We start from the raw sequence: 21,467 nt of genomic DNA, 5'->3' as shown, positions 1-21,467 counted from the left end.
ATACGTTTTGTCCTAGACTAAGATGCAGAGGTTTTGAGCTGCATCTTGTTTTTCTACAGTGGCTGAGTGGGAATTTTGTATGTATTCAAGTTTCTTGCCACTCTGTACTCTCATTTTCTCCTTTAAAATTGAATCTACTCACACCATTTTCATTCATCTGCAAGCTGCTCATTGAAATCAAATCCAGGTTTAGTAGAAGGAAGTGGCTTACAGACATGTCCTCCATAGTTTCCTTTATAGGACCAGCTTAGCCCTTTAGATGGGCAGTAGGATACTATCTCATATGGCCCCCTATACCATACTATTGGAGTCTCACACTCTTTAAATGTATTTATCCTCACCACCCCTCTGAGGAAAGGAAATGCATTATCTCCCTTTACAGGTGGGGAACTGAAACACAATCAGGAGATCTGGGCTCAACTCCTGACTAACAAGAACTTTGACAAGCAACCTCAGACAGTTACTTAATCTGTCTCTGCCTTGGTTTCCCAGGTGTACAGGATACTTCAATTCTCCCAGTCTATGGGTCTTTAGATTTTAAATTCATCAGGGCAGTGACTATCTCCTACCAAATGTATGTACAGAACCTTGCCTAAGAAACATTAGGGGCTCCAGGGAAGTGATTGCTACGCTGGCCAGGGAAACTCCCGAGAACAGTGCTTGTTAAGGGTGCTAGTGTCTAGTTTGTGTACATACTGCCTAACCATGCCAAATACCCCCATACAAAACCACTTTGACTCGGCAAAGCTTGGAGACTGTTTATTGCACCATCAGTCCCTGTCTACGAAGGCCAAGGCCTAACAGGATTTATGTTTAAATATGGTCCACAAAAGCCTGTTGAGGTAGTATTGTGCACCTGCTCTTGCTCAACCCCTTTAAAGGATTGCAGTGAATAGGGGGGCAGGGCAGAGCAAGGGTTACTGAAAATGTTTTCTGGCCTGGCTGGCAAAATGGCTAAAGCCAATCCTGTACCCCACCCTAAGCACACAACTAAATGATCCTTGTGTAAGAAGAGGTAAAATCAAGGAAGGAGGAAAGGCATACACACTGGGGGGATGGCCACATCAACTACAGTCAACAAGCCAAAGGCTGGAGGTTCCTAGGTTTACGTTAAATGTTGCTACCTCTTTACTAGAGTAAAGTTTTCAAGGGTGCTGGGTTCACCTAACTCTGCTCCCTTTGAAATTAATGGGAGTTGAGTGAGGCTAAGACTGAGCTTTTAAAAATCCACCAGAAAACATCTTGTGCCTGGATCAAACAAGGGAGAGCAGCCCTCCAAAGATTTACTTTTTTGGCAGCAAGATGCCATCACACTGCTGTTCAGCGGTGTCAGCAAGAGTACTGGGGAGGCAGATTCTAAACTGGGATGCAAAAAGATAAGACACTATAAAGCTGTGAGAATATGTTCCTATACCACATATGTCTCACTCTCTCCTTCTCCATCTTATAGGGACCTCATTTAGAGAGACGAATTTAGAAGCCAGTGGCAAACTGCACAGCTTGGTTAGTCAACACATACACAAGCAATTGTTCTGGCCCCAGTGAAAAGTTCTCACTTCCTCCTCTTTAAGCATACCTACCTCACAGAAAGCAATCTGTGAATGGAGGGCTACCAAAGGTAAAATGAAGAGGCTTTCATGTTTCTTGGGCAGACACATGTATGGACTGATAGAGACGACTGAACTCTGATGAGCAAACCAGGTTCTATAGGTCAGACAGTCTGTATCCATGGACTATTTAGTGCTTTGAGCTACACAGATGCTAAATAGCAACCCACCATTTTACACTTTAGTTTCTGTAACAGGCAAAAAGGACAAAAGTCTTCTGACTCAAATGGCAATACTACGCTTTCCCATTTTCTCTCACTACACATATGGACCTCCATTGGATCAACTCTGGTCTCTGGCATCCAAAAAGCAACTGAGTAGTAAAGCAAGCATGTTAAGAGAATATGGTTTTAGTAGTTTACCTCCATACCCATTTAAAAAAGTAAAAAAAAAAGAGGCAAGATGTCAGACATTAAATAGCTTTAAAGTGAACCGTAGGAGAGAAATACCACCTCTAAACCAGCAAATTTGAAGACAGATGAGGGGGGAAAAAAACCACAGATCTACAGCCTTTTTGTGCCAATTTTTAATTAGGAATACAGATTAGAAATTAGACATAGAACCTGATATGTGCATAAACCTCCATGAAGAGTAAAATGGTCTGTGTGACATGCATTATTTAGAGATAGACTACTGAGTCCCAGAGTTAAAATATACCAGATATATGTACCCTATATATAATCAAACCAGATATATAATCTTAGGCCATGACAAAATTTCCATATATTTGTTGACTAGCAGAAATGCAAGGTTCTGTGCTTAATGAATTAAGATAACTGGAGTGAAATTGGGATCTGTGTGGCATTTAATTCTCTAACAATCAATGGAAATTAAATATTCATTTGTGTGTCTTAAGTGGAAAAGCATGCAAAAGGTGGGATAGGAAAGCAGGGAACAGCAATAAGCAGTAAGCATTAAGCAGAATTAAGATATTTAATCACCACTTGACTGAGGTTGGAGTGAAGAGTGTTAAATAGTCAAACCCACATCAATTTTTCAACAAGCTATGCATTTCATTTCTTGTTTTACATTGTGTTAAGCTATCTTCTGAAGTTTTCTGCAGCGTAACATTGAAAATACTTTATCATCCCTTTATCAGCAAGCTGTGTTATTTTACACCTTACAGGACTTTCAGGTCCTCACTCTCCCTGCTAGTATTCCCTTACACACATTCTAAATTACAAAAAAAGCAAATCTGTAGATCTTAAAGGACAACAGGATGAAGAAAGTTAATAAGCTATTACACCAGAAAGATGCTCTAGCAGTTATGGGACTAAAGTCTCACTCACGCAGTCAGTGCAAGTTTTTCTTCAAGTTAGGACCAAGTAAGAACTTGGGAGCTGACCCTTTGTCTTCCATTCACCTTGTGGAGCACAGAGGTGAATGCCTGGTGGGATTAGATCTGATACGCTTTGCCTTTGTTTTATTGATAAAAATTCCCATGGGCTGGAGAAAAAAATTCCAGTTGAGAACTACATTTCTGATAATATTCCATTCCTTCTAAGAGTATGGTCTGATGTCACAAGTAACATGTTTTATTACTTAAAAAGCATTGTGTTAACATCTAAAAATATGACAAATACAAACATGTTACTTTAATTCCTTTTCATTTGGAAATTGTTGCAATTCAAAACACTACTACGGCTAAAGAAAAGGGTACACTGATATTTTTAGCACTAGGCAGTACAAGTTACATGCACACACACATTGCTTTGAGCAATACCATCTTTTCAGATGTTCAATAGATTTCCTAATAAATCCGGTAACTATAATACTGGTAACCCCCAATTTCTTAACAATAAATAAGTGATTGAGTAATACCCTAATTATAAAAAAGCCTTTATTAACATACAAATGAAGTACTATGCCAGTATTACATGGAAGTCAGAACCACTTCAGGCACAGTTAAGAAATAGCATGGAGGGAGCTATATGGTTGCAGCTGTTGTCCACCCTCCCCTCTGGTGCCTAGGTCTTTTTAAAAAGTGTTTTATATTTAGTAGCTAAATAAATACTATAATAAAAGTGAAGTACATGGCTGGTAAAGGAAAAGCTTGTGGATCAGCACTGTCCATAAAGGTTTCCACGTTGGAGTTCTGTTTTCTACATTTGCTGCAAGGAAGCAACCTCACATGTGCAACATGCACACTGTTAAAAAGAATAAATATTCTTGAATTTCATCACATTCTAGCAACATAATGGAAGGCAGATGAGTCAGATAAACTTCTCTGAAAGTAGCAGTGAACATAACAGCTTGTGCAAATCGCCTACCCTAATGGCATTTCAAGTCAGGACAGTCAAAAGAGGAACGTGCCAAAACTTCCTTTCCCATTTCGTTTGAACTGATTGCCCACGATAGAAACAAACATTTCCTGAGACATTAAGTTGTCATCAGCCTCTGTGATTCCCAGTTCACTCAGCCTTTTCTTGTGCATCTGGCTCTTCTTTACAGAGGTAGCAACAAGTTCATTTGCAATTTCATAATTGCCTGCAGTTTGTTCAGAAATCTCAGCTCTCTCATGGAGCTCCAATTCACCTGTTGCACATTCATGTAGCTCTTCATGTCCCAAATCTTCTACATTGTCTGTCCCACCGTTTGACTGGATAGTCTGTATATTTCCTAAATCCGAAAACAGTGATGAGGTTATTACAGACTGTGCAGATGCCTGGAGGAGCTGAACTAATTAAAGTGTCAGATTCGGAATACTTTGAAATTTAGGGGTTTTCTTTAAGTCTTATTAAACAATGAAAATATTCCCCATATTGCAATAACTTTCAAGTATTACATAGTTCAGCTACATCAGCTCTTGTCAATAGGAGCTAATTCTTCCAATGCAAACACAAAGGTACAGTACATATAGCACAAAGAACAAAGTCAGGTGGCAACTGAGATATCCAATGACAATCCAGCATGAAGAGTTAAAATGCAAGAAGAAGTTTTCAAGGTGATTGCCACTGGAAACAGCAAAGTGGCAATGAATATTTTATGAAAAGTTCAGAGAAAAAATTCATCAGTTTCCTCCTACCACCCCTTTGGGATGCAATTTTAATGATAGCCCCATATATTCCAAGTATACGAGTGTGATGCTTAAGAAAGAATCTGGAGACTTAAATAAATTACTCAGAGACAGTCAAGTATTTGAGAGAGAGACAGCTGAGTGGGGATAAGATATTGCAACTGAGAGCTTAGTATCTTTTTTGGAAATAAGACATGGAAAGTACAGTTGTCAAGTGATATTTATGGTGGGGAACAACTACACTGGGAGGAATAAGCTAGATCCAACAAGTCTCATTTCTGCTGCATGGTGGAACAGGAGAGCAGAAAATTAATATGGGTAGCAAAGGGTCGTGGGAGGAATATGCCCACTTTCTCCCTGACAACATGCCATTTTGTGTGTGTGACCAAGTAATTAGTTCCAGTCCTGTAGGATCTGCATAGTGGAGCAGACAGGTCCAGTAGGCAAGAATCAACTGGAAAGCTCCTTTTCCTCACTGAATAGCTACACTCCATTTAAGATGGACTCAGACACACTAAACGAGTGGCTGGGTCAGAGGGGAGACAAATGGAAAGCCTCAAGGACAACTAGCATGGAACAGAGATTAAAACTCCTTTTATTGCAGAAAGTGTCATATTTTAAATGGCTAAGTAGTCAGGATGTTCTGAAAGACCATCATGCCAGCTGCCCGATACTGGCTTCCAGTGCCCAGAATAAGTTTTTACAAATGCTTTGATATTATTGGATAAAAAAGTGAAATTGAAGTACAAGTAATTACACACATGCAACCTGCAGCTACTCCTAAACATTCCTTTGCAGCAGCTGTGATCTGGGAAATCTCAGTCCTCTGATAATTATAGGGAAGTCAGACCTAGATTTATATTTTTTTCTCCTTATTAGAAAGTTTAAGACTTTCTTTCTGCCAAGTTATATGATGTGCATTTTCTAAATATTTTACAGAAACCATAGATTCACCACTACATTTAGACTCCTATTAAGTCACTAGAGTTAAAAAAATACCTTCTGAATTTTTGACAGCAATGTCTTTTACATCAGAGGAAACGGTAGATTTAACCAGGACGACTCCATACCCGTCATTATTATGGATCACATTGTTCACCATGGTGATCTTGGGAATGTCATAATGCTCATCTAAGAAATCCTATAGCGGAAGACAAATGAAAAAAAGATTTACATAACCAATTCTCAGAAAGGGAATTTCAACCTAGCTAGAATGTCTTCTCTAAAAATGAAGATAATACAAAATAACTTCATCTATTTGTATATTTAAGGGACATAAATATAGTCACCATTTTCCTTGTTGCAGCCATGAAGTAGGACTATTTTGCTATAATAGACAAAAATTTAAATCCACTGCTTTCAATGTTATCATACCTTGTCTTTCAAATAAGTTAAAATAAAAAAAGTAGTGACATCATGAGATAACTAACTAGAATAGTTACTGGTAGGTACCAATCTGAATAGGTATGATCTTGATAACTGATCAGAGCACGTTCCATCTGGAACTCACTTTTATGAGGATTCCCTCCTTGCAGTGGTGTACGCCATTGCCCAGCAGGGTACATGTGCTACCTGGGTATATTTCCACACCAGCACCCTGTAAATTAAAGAGACATATCACAAATGAGTCAGCAAGTTCCCAGTGTAACCCATTACCCCAAAGTGGATCTTTGTCTCTACCCAGTGGCTACATGATAAGAGTCTTCTATTTCTTCCTGTTCTTGGCTTAGTAAACTAAGTCAGGTAGGAGATGCTCATGGTTCAATCCCCACTGGCAATGCTGCTACCACACCACAACAGTTCTGTTGGGATGAGATTGCATGACACATGCACAGAGATGTATTTTCTCTTGAATACACCACACCAGTCCTAGGAAATCCAGTGATTTTTTTGTGATGTAATGAAGTGTTAGATTTTGATCATCTCCTTGTAAGAATCAATAGGTAACATGTTCAAAAACAGGCAGTTCAGCTGGAGAAAGAATATCAGTTTAATGAGAGACAAGACCATTTAAGGTGCACAAAACAGGCTCATTTTAAGAACAGCCTTATCCCATGAATCAGCTCCAAGAATGCACCTGGGGTTATTTCATAACTGACTCTTGGTTATGGTTTGATTTTCAGTCTCACATGCAAGTCAATATGAGTCTCCCCTCGTAGAAACATACTACATAAGAGGTTAAGAGAATTTTCTGACTGATTTCTTAAACACCAATTATATTTAGCCATCTAATGGAAAATACCGGTGGTTTTTTAAAGGATCAAGGAACTCATCCACTTTCCTGATTATGATTCCCTATTTGCCCGCAGGGAGCTTCATTTTATTCAAGATGGATTTTTGTTTCAAAAAAATATTTAAAAGTTAGTTCACACCTTGGCACCATACAGATCAGAGTTCTTCATTAATAGCTCTGCTGATGTCCGCACAGTAACCCCTGTAGTTTCACACTGTAGCACACAGTTCTCCAGTGTGGTTTTCCCATGGTGAACACCTGCAATCAAAGACATCCAGTGTCGACATTAGAGATCATTCTAAAAGAGACAGTATAATGGATGATCTATAACAAGAGGAATTTTCTGTTCATCAGGCCAGACAGATACTGTAATGAGAACATATTAGAATAATATCTGTTAAGGAAACATTTTTTCAGTCTGATTTCAGTGGAGCCCAAGCTGGACACTACCATTCAGGCTTTTTAACGAGTATGCTCTCAAAAGTATTTATTTTCTGGGTAACAAACCAATGAAAGTTAAGTGGAAACGATTTCCATACACATTCAAAGACACACTGTTGCGGTGCAGCTACTTTCCAGCACATCAGCAGCATAATCTGAGTCCAAAACCAGGGAGGATAAAGGCAATGTATTAATGATCCTCCAGTGGCAGATACTGTATTCAATGAAAAGGCTCTTTTGCTATATATATATATATATACACACACACACATATATATATATATATATATATACACACACACACACACACATATATATATATACACACACCCACAGCCCCTGCTGCTTGTTTCCACTGTGGAAAGGCGTACAGCCAAAGCAAATGGGGCACAGCTAGGACAATGCAGATTCTCAGTTGTGTTTTCAGCCCTTGCCCCACGGCCAATGCAGCCCAACTAAGTCTGAGTAGTTATCAGGCTGCTCAGTCAGGGGACATGAGGACCAGGACCAACCCCACACAGAGCTGCAGCAGGATCAGAAATGTGTGCAGCAGGATCAGAAATGTGCAAATTACCTTTAAAGTTAACACTCTTGAGTCTGACACTGGATAATAACAGTCTGTCTGGCACACATAGTACTGTGATTGGGACCACAAGCATGTTTGATGTATACCTAGCCTGCAAGATCAACTGTCCTCCTGACATACTTCAGAAAGTCTGAAATAAGAAAGTGGCCAAGTATATGCTGGCGATGGCCAAACCGTGGCTCGTGAGCCACGTGTGACTCTCTTATTGTTAAAGTGTGGCTCGCGGAGCCCCCCTCCCCCCATTCTCCACCTACCAGACTGGGGGGTGGGGGAGAGAGCTCAGGACTTCTGCCTTGCAGCAGAGTGATGGGGTAGGGGGTTCTGCTCAGTGGGGGCGGGGGAGAGGGGTCTCGGGGCTTCAACAGGAGCGGAACTGAAGCCCCAAGCCCTGGCAGGTGTGCCCTGGCTCTTGAACTTCTGAAGATTGTCGTATGTGGCTCAGAGGGTCAGTAAGTTTGGCCACCCTGGTACATGCGCAAACATAGCCCTAGACCTGCTACATGACCCAAATGATCAAACAAGCAAAAATATGGTAAAGTTCTGCCTTTACACCTTAGTGGATAATTTTCAGGTTTCGACTTTCAGAAGATTAAAGCAAATTTAAATAGAATTAGACCTAACCAACCTAAATTTAAAGGTAACAATGCAATAAAGTCATAAGTGTTTTGGTCTACAGGGGGCTTAGAGCCAAAGAGTTCACTGTCTGCATAACTGTTGCCAGATAACTCCAAGTATGTGTGATAATGATAATGGGATGGTCACTGTGAATATTTATAAATGGGCCAATACTTGGCAACAGGTATCTGATAGTGATTTATAAATTTGGCTTGGGCACATTCTCAGTCCAAAGGAGGAGCTCCCAATATTACTGCCCACAGCTGACGGAACTAGACACCTGTTGGAAAAATTGTGATGAAAATACAGAAAGTTATTTCTTCCCATCCTGTGGCGGCTTTAATATCCAGCTCTGCAACAAAGGAGGACTGGCCCCTCTCTTATTTCTTCATGTGTTACCACCTCTTAAAGTGTTCACCTGCTGCCACCCAAGCAGAGTTTAGTCAACAAACACTTTCATACATTTGCAGCATGGGCCTGCGGAGAACTGTGCCATACCCTAAACTGATTTTGTTCAATGCTAACTTAGAAAAGAGGACAACTGTCTAGCTTTGCTGACTCTCTCTCATTAATTGCATGGTTTTTACAAGAGAAAATAATTCAGAGTAATGCATTGATTTGGCTTAATCCCACAAAGAAAATCAGGGATGCATGTAACACAGCAAAACAGGATAACTAGAAGATCTTTTGCAATACAAATAATCATCATCATATATCTGAGACCAAAGCAATTACACACACGGATGTTCTCACATGCCAGTGTACATGTAACCCGGTGGATGTTATCTGGATTATACTTATTTTTATAACTAAATCAGTTCAGTAACACTGATGCAAAAACCTAATGTAGATTCACTTGAACTAATCCAAATTGTGCTTATACCAGTTTCTTAATTTCATAAATTTCTGAATTAAGCTAAAATCAATTTAAATTTGCCTACAATAGTGGTTTGCATAGGTATAACTAAAAACAAATAGTTACACCAGTGCAAGTTTTCTAATATAATCCAGGCCCTTTGTTGCAAAGGAACATTAGAGTTTTGGGTTTTTTTGTGGTTTTTTTTTTTTAAATGACAGCAGTAACCTCTCCATATCAACCTTGAGTCCCTTTCTTTGTGAAGATGTTTTTCCTAAGTTGATAAAATATGAAATACCTACATGAAGGTGCTAAGCACTTTAAAGTGATATTTATTTCAATCCACGTGTATTTAGTGAAGTGTTAATTAGCATCTTCTCCAAAGGCAGATGGGCAGGACCCAATAAGTTTATCTTCAGATGGAACTAATTTTTTCCTTAGATGATCAAAAGAATAGTCTGAGTGATACTCTATTCCAAGAAACGATGAAAATAACAGCCTGTAAAGTAGCATGGTTTTGCTTACAAAATGCAGATTCTCAACTGAAGGGTTTACAGCATGAGAAAAATCTTATTAACCTGAGACCAGGGCAGGCAGCAGTGCTTTCTGGGGAAGCAACGGGATCAAGTTCTCGATTGCTGGACAAGGACAACAGGAGAGGTCAAGTGACATGAGGCACAATAGCACAAAGCTGCCAGTCAGAGGTAGGGAACAAAAGGGAAAGAGGCTGCTTAGAGCTACAGAACTGAGCTGCCAGCACGAAGAGTGGGGAATGGGCCTACTGGATAGCTACATAAATATTGTTTGAGGAAAGGGACAAAAGAAGTATCCTGCTGAGCATGCTTATGGCTGAGCCTCAGTTCGAATGTGCTGTCAGCAAGCGGAGGGGTTGGTGGTGACTAAGGAGAGGAAAGGTTGGTTCAGCAATAGTCAGGTATTTCCAAGGCAGTTCTCTCTGCCAGTAAGGTGAGCAGGTTTCATTCACCAGCCAAACTGGAGTAGGCTATGTAGCAATTTTTAGAGGCAGGTAGACTTTGCAACTAAATTTCCTTTAAACTGCTAGGCCGCACCCCTCCCCGCCAGACCTGCCCTGGACTTGCAGCACACGGCCAGGGGAGAGGAGCCCCTCCCACGGCCCCGCCCCACTGGTGATGCTGGGCAGAGGAGCCCCGCCCTTGGCCCGGCCCAGGCCCAGGCCTGCCGGAGCTTCCAGCGAGAAGCGCCTCTCCTCTGGCCCCGAGCTCCTGAGGTGAGAGAGGGCTGAGGGGGGTCCTCTCTCCCCACCACAGCCCCAGGGCAGCCTGCACCCTAAACCTATCATCCCCGGCCCCACCCCAGAGCCCACACCTCCTGCACTGTAACCTTCTTTCTGCTCGGCAGTGTTTGCTCAGGGCTGGGGAAGGACAGTTTGACTAGATTACTGTTTTTTAAGAATGAGAATAAAGCTTGACAATTTAAGATGGCAGTCAGATAGTTCAAAGACTGGGAGTTATTAAATTCCAAGTTCTTAATAATCTAGGTAAAGAAATCTTGAAGGTCTGATGTTTATACCAATAGGACCCCTTTTCTGTGTACTTTTGCCGGTTGGTAAGAGTGTAATATTGAATGCAAATTTACAGATTAGCAAAGCTTTAATTCTACCAATAATTACGAAAGCATAAAAATGGACAAACGCTTTCTTACTTAAGATCCCCTCTACTGCATCATGCTGAACCAGCTTCAAACTGGAGATTCTTATATTCGCCCCTGTACAGTCAAAAAAGTGGTCTCCTTTGCCCCTCTTTTCTATCACAACATCATCTGGCAGGCCATACCCTGAAAGGAAGGGAAAAAAATCTTAGTGTTACTGTGATTCACGGGTGGACACAGATGCTCAGTGCACATCACAAGATATCAAAATTAGAGTTAAAGGACTGTAACTTGAGTTCTGTCATACGAGCAGGTTTATGTTTTCCACACATCACTCAGACCACCACAGTACTCCCTGCTACATCAGAAGGTTGGTCTCCCAAATGGCTGCTTCACTCAAACCACTACTGCCTCACTGCAAAGGTTTTGAGGCGGAGGGCTACACAAAAACAACAAATTTTATCCATTGCACTACTGACTTTGGAATTTAAATGAGGTGGGTCAAAACCCTTGACTGCTGCAGTTTCCAGGAGAATTCTACTAAAACCACAAACTTTAAAGCAGATGACAATACTGATTCACTAAACCATCCACTGATGTATCAGCATGTAAAGCCTTTATTACTTGTATAGTAAAAATATAAAGCATAGTGAAAGAGTTTGCACTAAATTTTAAACAAGTCAGATATAAACTAATTAGGTCTCAGCACCTCAGAGGGTAGATGAGAAATATAGAATCACTTTCCCCACCACTGATGTACAGACCCTTCTGAGATGCCAGCTGATTCACAGTGCATAGCAAGAATACACAATTTGGGACAGGAAATGAATACTGTATCCAGCTGAAACATACAACACTACAGAAACTGAAAGGAGAATTATTACCCAAATGCAAGGATATCATGGTTAACATGCCTAGAAGTGGCCTAGAGATCTCTAATGACCAGTCAGGGCCTGCCCCTAAAACAGCATGTCTAACAGCAAGAAAAGGCTTGGGTAGAAGGTGGGGACTGAAGAGGGAAACCTTTCCCCATTCCTCCTACTCCATGACATTTGTACAGAGAGTCTCAAGGGTCTCCTCTCTCCATGGGATCTAGGGAGAGCATAATTATTTCTAACTTTAAAAAAAAAGGAAGTTCCAACATATTGTTAAGTTGAAAGAACTTTCTCCTTAAGGGTTTTAAGAAATTCCCATGTCAGCTGTGGACATTTTAAGTTTGGAAAACCCACTGTACAATCGATCACCTATCTGCCATCCCCACCATGTTCCATTGATCACCTTTCCCTGTAGGACTTTAAGACATCTGCACTCTGTAGAAGTAGTAGTCTGAAATTTGGAGAAAACACTAAGCTGGGATATACTTGTACATGTGTCGCCACCCAAATATATTTTGTCACTACACTAACCTTTGCCCTTTTCATGTATATCGGTATTTACAGATACTTGGATAACTGGCAGCATGTGTCGCCTTAATGAGGAATAGGAAATCATAGAACTGTAGGGCTAGAAGGACCTCGAGAAGTCATCAAGTATCACCCTTTGTGCAGAGGCAGAACCATCCATGACATGTTTGTCCAATCTTTTCTTAACCACCACCAATAACAGGGATTATACAACATCCCTTGGAAGCCTATTCCAGAATTTAACTATCCTTATAGTTAGAAAGTTTTTCCTAATATCTAAACTAAATCCCCAATGTTGCAGATTAAAGCAATTACTTCTTGTCCTATCTTCAACTGACCGCCATACCTTTTCCATTAGTTATCCCCACCCCCCATCTTCTTTTCTCAAGTTTAAATATGCCCAGGTTTTTAACCTTTCCTCATAAGTCAGGTTTTCTAAACCTTTTCTCATTTTTGTTATTCTCCCCTGGTCTCTCCCACAGCTTTTCCAGAGGGTGGCACACAAAACTCCAACTCAGGCCTCAACAGTGCCAAGTAGAATGGGACAATCACCTACCATGTCTTACTTATGGTACTCCTCTTAATGCACCTAAAAATATTAGCCTTTTTCACAGCATCACCACATTGCTAACTCCTATTCAATTAGTGATCCCTTCTAACTCCCAGGTCCTTCTCAGCAGTACTACCACCTAGCCAGTTAGTTCTCATTTGTAGTTGTACATTTGATTTTTCATTCCTAAGTGAAGTACTTTGCACTTGTTTTTACTGAATTTCATCTTGTTGAATTCAGACCAGTTTTCCAATTTGTCAAGGTCATTTTGAGGTCTAATTCTGCCATGCAAAGTGCTTCCAACCCCTCCCAGTTTGGTGTCTTCCGCAAAGCCGACTCTCCACTCCATTATCCAAGTCCTTAATTAAAATATTGACTAGCATCAGCACCAGGACAGACCCCTGCTGGGCCCCACTAGATACACCTACACAGTTTGATAGCAAACCATTGATAACTATTCTTTGAATGCTGTCTTTCAACCAATTTTGCACCACCTTATAGTAATTTCATCTAGACCACATTTCCCTAGTATGCTTATGAGAATCAAAGGTTGGATTGTCAAATGCCTTACTAAAATTAAGATATAATCTAAGATATCTACAGCTTCCACCCTATCCAGGAGGCCAGTAATCCTGTCAAAGAAGGAAATTAGGGTGGCTTGGCCTGATTTTTTCTTGACAATTCATGCTGGCTACTCCTAGGTGCTCATAAACTGATTGTCTAATATTTTATCCCAGTATCTTTCCCAAGTTCGAGTGACTGGTCTATAATACCCTGGGTCTTCATTCCTCTTTTTAAATATTTGCTCTTCTCCAGTCCTCTGGAACCTCACCCATCCTCCATGAATTATCGAAGATAATTGCAAAAAGAAAAGGAGTACTTGTGGCACCTTAGCTTCAGCTAATTCCTTAAGCACCCTATGATGAATTTCATCAGGCCATGCCAACTTATACATTGAATTTATCTAAATATGATTTAACCGGCTCTTCCCCTTCTTTCCCTCCTTCCCCCTTGTTGTTAATATTAATTTATCACCTTTAACCTTTTCAGTGAAGTCTGAAGTAAAATAGGCATGAAACACCTCAGCTGTCTCAATGCCAATTATTTGCTCTCCTTCCTTGTTAAGTAGGGGACCTAACACTTTCCTTCATCTTCTCATTCCTAATCTATTTATAGAACCTCTTTTCTTATTGCCTTTTATTTGCCTTGCTAGCTGTAGCTCATTTTGTGCCTCAGCCGTTCTGATTTGTCCCCACAGGCTTGTGCTATTCTTTTGTACTCCTCCTTGGCAATTTATCCATGTTTCCACTGTTTGTAGGATTGCTTTTTGATTTGCAGGTCATTAGAGAGCTCCTAATGGAGCTAATTGGCCGCTTCCTATTCTGCTACTCTTCTGATGGCATTCAGTATGCTGTTTGTTTAGTCAGGATTCTGTAAAGTATGTCTGCCTATGGACTGTGTTTGATTGTACAACAGCTGGAGTTATTCAACCACTGTACAATGAAGAATTAAATATTTAATATCTCTGATGGAATGAAGATTATGGAAGGGTAAAGTTGTCTTGGTTTGGTTTTTCCCCTGAGACTATCATTGCAAAGGCAAACTTATCTGGGTGCTCGAACTGCGAACTTAATCACAAGTGCTAGGGTTTCTTCTAAATTTAGTCTAAACTCAATTCCCTAGTGCTTACTTTACTGATAACTATACATTCTTAAAAGTTTTTATTTACTTCACACTTATTGTGTCTTCAAATAAATAAAGGAAGGCACCAATACAATTGAGTCATGTTATTCCTTCGACAAATTTTCCCAGCCCCTCGTGCCAAGAAAGCACCAAAACAGTATTAACTGCACAGATTAGAGCCAGTGAGATTTTACTTGATGCTCCTGTTTAGGATATTTTCAGCAACACCTTCTGCTAAACTTTCCCCCAATACAAGCCCATATACAGAGATTAGTCATCCTGACACTTGCTCATTAAGGGAGTAGTCCCTATTAAAATAAACTTACTTATATGCTTTGTTCCATAAAGCAGAATGGCTATTTCTAGTCTATGACTCTAATAGTCCGGCTGCTTCACCCCTTGTATGACCATTTTCTCAAAGACAGGACAACAACATCTGTCATAAATACCACCCACCAGAATTTCAGAATACTATCCTCACTGATAAATCAAGCAATTTATGGAAGCCCTTAATCCTGCAGATGTATTGCATATGGGCACGTATATCGATATAAATCAAACATATACAAGAGAGAAAGAAAATTATAGTCATAAAACAAAAAGGCAAGAAAATATAGTAGGGAACAGCAGGAAATTAAACTCCCAGACTTTTTTCTATTAACAAGGTTTGACAAGATAAAGATAAACAATGCAGCTTAAGCAGGTTCTGAGCAGCCCACAATGATGCATAGGTTATTCTATAAAACTGTATTCCTACAGTTATTTGGTAAACTGTTAACAGGTGTAAATACCTATAGCTCAGGCATTACTAGGAGAGATACAAGGATGCAGTATATCCTAGACAAGGCAGGAGCATTTAATTTTAAAGCCATTCTCAAAAGCACAGAAAGATTTGTTGACAAGATACCATAAACGTGTATACATTGCCTATTTGGTTCTGCAAAATAAACACAGAGATCTGAACCTATAGCCAGTGACCTCCTTCTCTATATGGTATAGCATCACCATTCACACTGCTAATTTGTGCACTACACTTCCCAACAAATATTTGAATGCAACAAGCTATTAGGCCTTGACTTGTCCCTTACTTCAGTAAGGTTACACACAACCTGTGCTGTACAAACAATCTTCAGAAGAATACCCTTCTCAAGTAGACTAATAACCCCTATTTTATAGACGGGGAAAATGAAGCACAGAAGTGAAATAGTTTGCCAAAGGGCACACAACTGGCAGAGACAAGAATAGAATTCAGGTCTTCGTAGCCACCAGCCTAGTCCACTAGACCGAATTTCCACTTATTGACAAAAGCTATAAATATAAAATGCAGAATATATAACATATGATCAAGGATCATACTATGTTAAATCACATGAACCAAGTACATTTTGCAGTGCTTCCTCCTGGCAATGAAGAAGGAAAACTAGCTTCCTTGATGATTCACAAAATTCAACTAATGCTCAGTGAGTCTTCCTGGTCAGTGTAATTAAGTGAGGTTCTACTGTACAGAAAACAAAAAACCAAAGGCATAGCTCTACTGTATACTCTTTATATTTGAGAGCCAATGCTCTGCAGCTTAAATACAGACATTACCTCAAGTGACCTTTGTGCTCATTAAATTAAGTCAATCCTTCCTTATATACTCCTGCCAGAGTCTGTCCGCTAGCTAAACATTCAGTCAGTTACTGAATGATTTCATCCAAATAAATAGCATGAGAACACACTAAACTGGGGATTAATGTATTCTTCCGAAGTCCTGTCGTGGCCCATTTGCTGCTGTAGCACACACATCCTCCATGGGCAGAGACAGCATACATACCACTCAGTATGTTTGAAACCGACTCCTGGCTCTAGCAGCAGGGCCTCTGAAGGAATGTCAAGGCACTTAAGAAAAAAGAAAAGTTAAACTCCCAGGCAACAGATCCCTCCTGAAGTTAAGTCCCTTTGCACACTTCAGTTTACTTTAAGAAAATGGACCAGTTAACATTAGTTTCAGGCTCTTCCACGCTTACAAGAACCTTCTACCTTATCTTAAATCTTAACTGAATCAAATTGTACCAGAGAATCTCTATGGATAGAAATTCCATGCTTGCACAATAGCAGCACAGAAGTGGAAATATATTATCAACCCCCTGACGAGGATGATTACTGTGATTGTGAAATACTCAGCGAGATTAGAGAGGCTACAAAGGCAGAAAACACAATAATGGGGACTTCAGCTATCCTCATATTGACTGGATACATATCACCTCAGGAAGGGATGCAAAGATAGACACCATAAATGATTGCTTCTTGGAGCAGCTTGTACTGATACCCACAAGGGAAGGACAATTCTTGATCTAGTCCTAAGTGGAGCACAGGATCTGATCCAAGAGGTGAATATAGCTGAACTACTTGGCAACAGCAACTAAAATAGAGTTTAATTTAACACCTTGGGCTGGGGTGGGGGAGGGTGGAATACTGAAGAAACCTACCGCCTTAGCATTTAACTTTGAAAAGGGGAACTGCACAAAAAAGAAGCTAATTAAACAGAAATTAAAAGGAAAAATCACAAAGGTGAAATGCCTGCAAAATGCAGAGTCTATTTTAAATAGTCTAGTTTAGAGAGGCCCAAACTAAAATGTATACCTCAAATTTAAGGGGAAAAAAAAGTAATAGAATGCAATAAATGCCATAATGGCTAAACAGCAGAGTAAAAGAGGTAGTTAGAAGCAAAAAGGCATTCTTTAAAAATTGGAAGTCAAATCCTAGCAAGAAAAATAGAAAGGAGCATAAACTCTGGCAACTGTAAATGTTTATGGTAGGCCAATAAAGCATCTGAACAGCAACTAAAGATAAAAACAACAGCAAAAAAAATTAAGTACATCTGAAGCAATAAGTCTACCAAACAACAGTGGAGCCACTGAACAATCAAGGTACTAAAAAAGCATTCATGGAAGACAAGGCCATTGCAGAGAAACTAAATGAATTATTTGCATCAGTCTTTACTGCACAACAGATGTGGGGGAGATCCCCACACGCAAGCTATTCTTTTTATGTGACAAATCTGAGGAACCATCCCAGACTGAGGTGTAGAGGAGGGTTTGGAACAAATTGATAGATTCAACAGCATGAAGTCACCAGGACCAGATGGTGTTCACCTAAGAGTTCTGAAGGAACTCAAATATGAAACTGCAGAACAACTAACTGTGGTATGTAACCCATCGCTTAAATCAGCCTCTGTACGAGAACGCTAGCTAATGTAATTCCAATTTTTAAAAAAGGCTGCAGAAGCAATCCTGGTGATTACAGGACAGCGAGCCTAACTTCAGTACCAGGCAAATTGTCTGAAACTATAGTTAACAGAACAGACAAAAACACGATAGATGTTGGGGAAGAGTCAACATGGGAAATCATGCCTTGCCAATCTACTAGAATTTTTTGAAGGTGTCAAGAAGCATGTGAACAAGGGTGATCTACTGTACTTGGACTTTCAGAAAGCCTTTGACAAGGTCCCTCACCAAAGGCTCCTGAGCAAAGTAAGGAGTCATGGGATAAGAGGGAAGGTCTTCTCATGGATCAGTAACTGGTTACAAGATAGGGAACAAAGGATAGGAATAAATTATCAGTTTTCACAATGGAGAGAGAGGTAAATAGCAGGGTCCCTCAAGGTGACAAAAATAGCAAGGTAACAAAATTTTGCAGAGGATGCCAAGTTACTCAAGACAGTTAAGTCCCAAGCAGACAGCAAAGAGTTACAAAGGGATCTCACTAAACTGGGTGACAGGGCAACAAAATGGCAGTTGAAATTCAATTTTGATAAGTGCAAATTAATGCACATTGGAAAAAATAATCACAGCTCTACACACAAAATGATAGTGTCTGAATTAGCTGTTACCATTCAAGAAAAGATCTTCGAGACACTGCAGAAAGTTCTTTGAAACCATTTGCTCAATATGTGGCAGCAGTCAACAAAGCTAACAGAACGTTAGGAACTATTAGGAAAGGAAGAGATAAAACAGAAAATATCAAACATCTGTGGTATGCCCACACCTTGAATACTGTGTGCAATTCTGGTCACCCCAATCTCAAATATTATATTAGAATTGGAAAAGATGCAGAGAAGAGCAACAAAAATGATTAAAGGTATGGAACAGCTTTCATATGAGAAGAGATTAAAAAATAAGGATTCTTCAGCTCAGATGAGACACAACAAAGGGGGGAGGGAGGGGACTTAGAAGTCTATAAAATCATGAATGATATAGAGAAAACGAATAGGGAATGGTTATTTACCCCTTCACATAACACAAGAACTAGTGTCACCCTATGAAGTTAACAGGCAGCAGGTTTAAAACAAACGAAAGCAGGTGGATATAAATCAATACTTTCTTTTTAAATCTAAAATATCAGATTTTTTTTATTTAAATTTGATTTTATTTAAATTATAAGTTTTTTCTTTAAAAAAATAGCCGTTTAAAAGGAAATTTGAATTTACTACACAATACGTTAATAAAAATTATAATTTCTTGAAACATTTAAATAAAAAATAAATGAGATGAATATATGAGCCTCTAATAAAAAACTGAGTTAAAGGCTGCTTTTCTAAATACAGAAAGAATAGAGGGCAAACATCTAACTTCTGAGGTCAAGCTTTATAAATATGACAATACATCATGTACTACATTAAGGGCTTGTTTTGCTTAATAAAAAATAAATGTTATATGCTATTTTGTGTGTTTAGTTTAATTCCAGTTACCATCCTATTGCAGTTGACACAAATCATGAACAAAAAGTTAATTATCTAATAAATAAGCAATATCATTCACCATTCAACCTAGTAAAAATGTACAATTACTAAGAATCTGAAAATATTAAGCTATACCATTGTTCAAATCAATGTAAATAGTTATAGTGTACCACCCTAGGTAGCAAAGATGTACCAAATCTAGTGTAAAGGCTCTAATTAGCTGTAAATCAATGTTTATATTAACCAATAAGAATACACCTGTCTTTAGAAAGTAACTGAAGTACAAATGGAAAAGTTGATTAAAATCAATTATTTAAATCGAGGCTTTCCACTTTGATTTAAATCGCTGATTTAAATCAATCCACCCTGAAAGAAAATACTACTTCACACAATGCGTGATCAACATGTGGAACTCGTTGCTATGGGTTGTTGAGAAGGCCAAAAGTGTTACTGAATTAGATATGTTTATGGAGGACATCCACCAATTGCTATTAGCCAAGATGTTCAGGGACGCATTGCCATGATCCAGGTGTCCCTAAACTAGAGCCCTACAGCGGGACTGGGGTCCTGCAGGACCCACTGCCATAATAGCGGGACCAGGTAAAATGCACTATGTTGCGGGTGGAATTGGATGGGCAAAAAAAAACAGACTGCTGTACTTTGTAGGAAAACACTTTTTTTAAATAAAAGTTTAAATACTTCAATTTAAGCGAGGGATAGCAAGATTTAATGTCTATTATAACAGGAGAAAGTATTTTTTTACGTGGTTTAAGGTATGCTTTATTAACCAGCCTTATTTTTTTTTTTTTTTTTTTAAAGTAGTCTGGGGGGAATCTGTCTCCCCTGCAGGACCTAAGTGTTTGTGGGTGGGAGGTGGTATTGTGCAAGAAACAATGTGGGAATGGGTGGGAGTGGGTATTGTGGTGCGGAACAAGAGTGGGATTAAAGAACTAGTTCTGCACAGTGTTCTACCCTAAACCTCCAACTGCCAGAAGCTAGGACTGGACTCACTCAAAGTTGTCCTACTCTGTTCATTCCCTTTGAAGCACCAGGCACGGACCATTGTCAGAAGATTGGGTATTGGGCGAGATGGACCACTGGTCTGACCCCATCTAACTGCTCTTATGTACCTTCTAGTTCAATTGAGTCAGCAATGCAGAACATGCCATCTACAACGTAACGGCCAGGACAGATGATGACAGTGTCTCCTTCATAGCAGGCACTGACAGCTGTCAGTGGATCACTGTGGAACTGTAAAGGAGAGATAAACAATCAGCTTCAGAAAATGTAAGAGAATGGCTTGAGTTCATGCCAACAGAATTCCCTTTTAATTTGAATGTTGCTACTTAGTCAAAATGCTACCGTTTCTGCTTAAAGGAAACCCATTTTAGTGGCATCTATAGAATACAATTAATACTTTGTGTTCATATCGTGCTTTGCATGCAAGGATCTCCATGTACTTTTAAGAACAGCGAATCAGCCTTAAGACATGCCTGAAAGAAGCATAATTCCATGTACAAATGGGAAACTGAAGCAGGTAAAGATTAGTGCCATGTTTTAAAGAGCCTAAATGCAAACCGCAATTTGCCTGTAAATGCAGTGTTGGAAGTTCTGCCCTAAGTGATTTACCCTAGGTCAGTGGTTTCTCAAGCAGAGGGAGGTGTACACCTGGGGATACTCAGAGGTCTTCCAGGAGGTACATCAATTCATCTAGATATTTGCCTACTTTTACAACAGGCTACATAAAAAGCCCTAGCAAAGTCAGTACAAACTAAAATTTCATACAATGACTTGTTGATACTGCTATATATACACACATATACGTACATACATACACACACACACACACACAATAGTTATATTTCAATTCATTTATTTTAGAATTATATGGTAAAAATGAGGAAGTAAGCAATTTTTCAGTGATAGTGTGCTACTATGCTTACAAAATCAGATAAAATTACAAAAGTAAGCAGTTTTTAAGTGAAGTGAAACTTGGGGGTACACAAGACAAATCAGACTCTTGAAAGGGGTAGTGTTGTCTGGAAAGGCTGAGAGCCACTGCCCTAGGTCACAAAGGAAATATGAGGCAGAGGCAGTAACAGCCAAGGGGACTAGGTGGGAGCTA

The 21,467-nt window shown here is 39.6% G+C and overlaps 1 protein-coding gene across 2 annotated transcripts in view; it reads right to left on the bottom strand.

Annotated features, from left to right (window-relative positions):
• Nucleotides 1-2,150: 2,150 nt before the first annotated feature.
• The window catches only part of SHCBP1 (SHC binding and spindle associated 1), a 38,900-nt gene continuing 19,583 nt past the window's right edge, over nt 2,151-21,467 (bottom strand). For both annotated transcript variants that reach the window (XM_084644239.1, XM_084644238.1), the window contains exons 8-13: nt 20,473-20,593; nt 11,038-11,169; nt 6,996-7,114; nt 6,134-6,220; nt 5,623-5,764; nt 2,151-4,226 (exon numbers count right to left, since the gene is read on the bottom strand). In XM_084644239.1, the coding sequence (XP_084500365.1) occupies nt 3,904-4,226; nt 5,623-5,764; nt 6,134-6,220; nt 6,996-7,114; nt 11,038-11,169; nt 20,473-20,593 (924 nt within the window). In that variant the 3' untranslated portion in view covers nt 2,151-3,903. The remainder of the gene's footprint in view (nt 4,227-5,622; nt 5,765-6,133; nt 6,221-6,995; nt 7,115-11,037; nt 11,170-20,472; nt 20,594-21,467) is intronic.

The sequence above is a fragment of the Lepidochelys olivacea genome (genome assembly GCF_965140295.1).
Source record: "Lepidochelys olivacea isolate rLepOli2 genome assembly, chromosome: 12".
Lineage (NCBI taxonomy): Eukaryota > Metazoa > Chordata > Testudines > Cheloniidae > Lepidochelys > Lepidochelys olivacea.
This window is presented reverse-complemented; position numbering and strand designations above follow the sequence as displayed.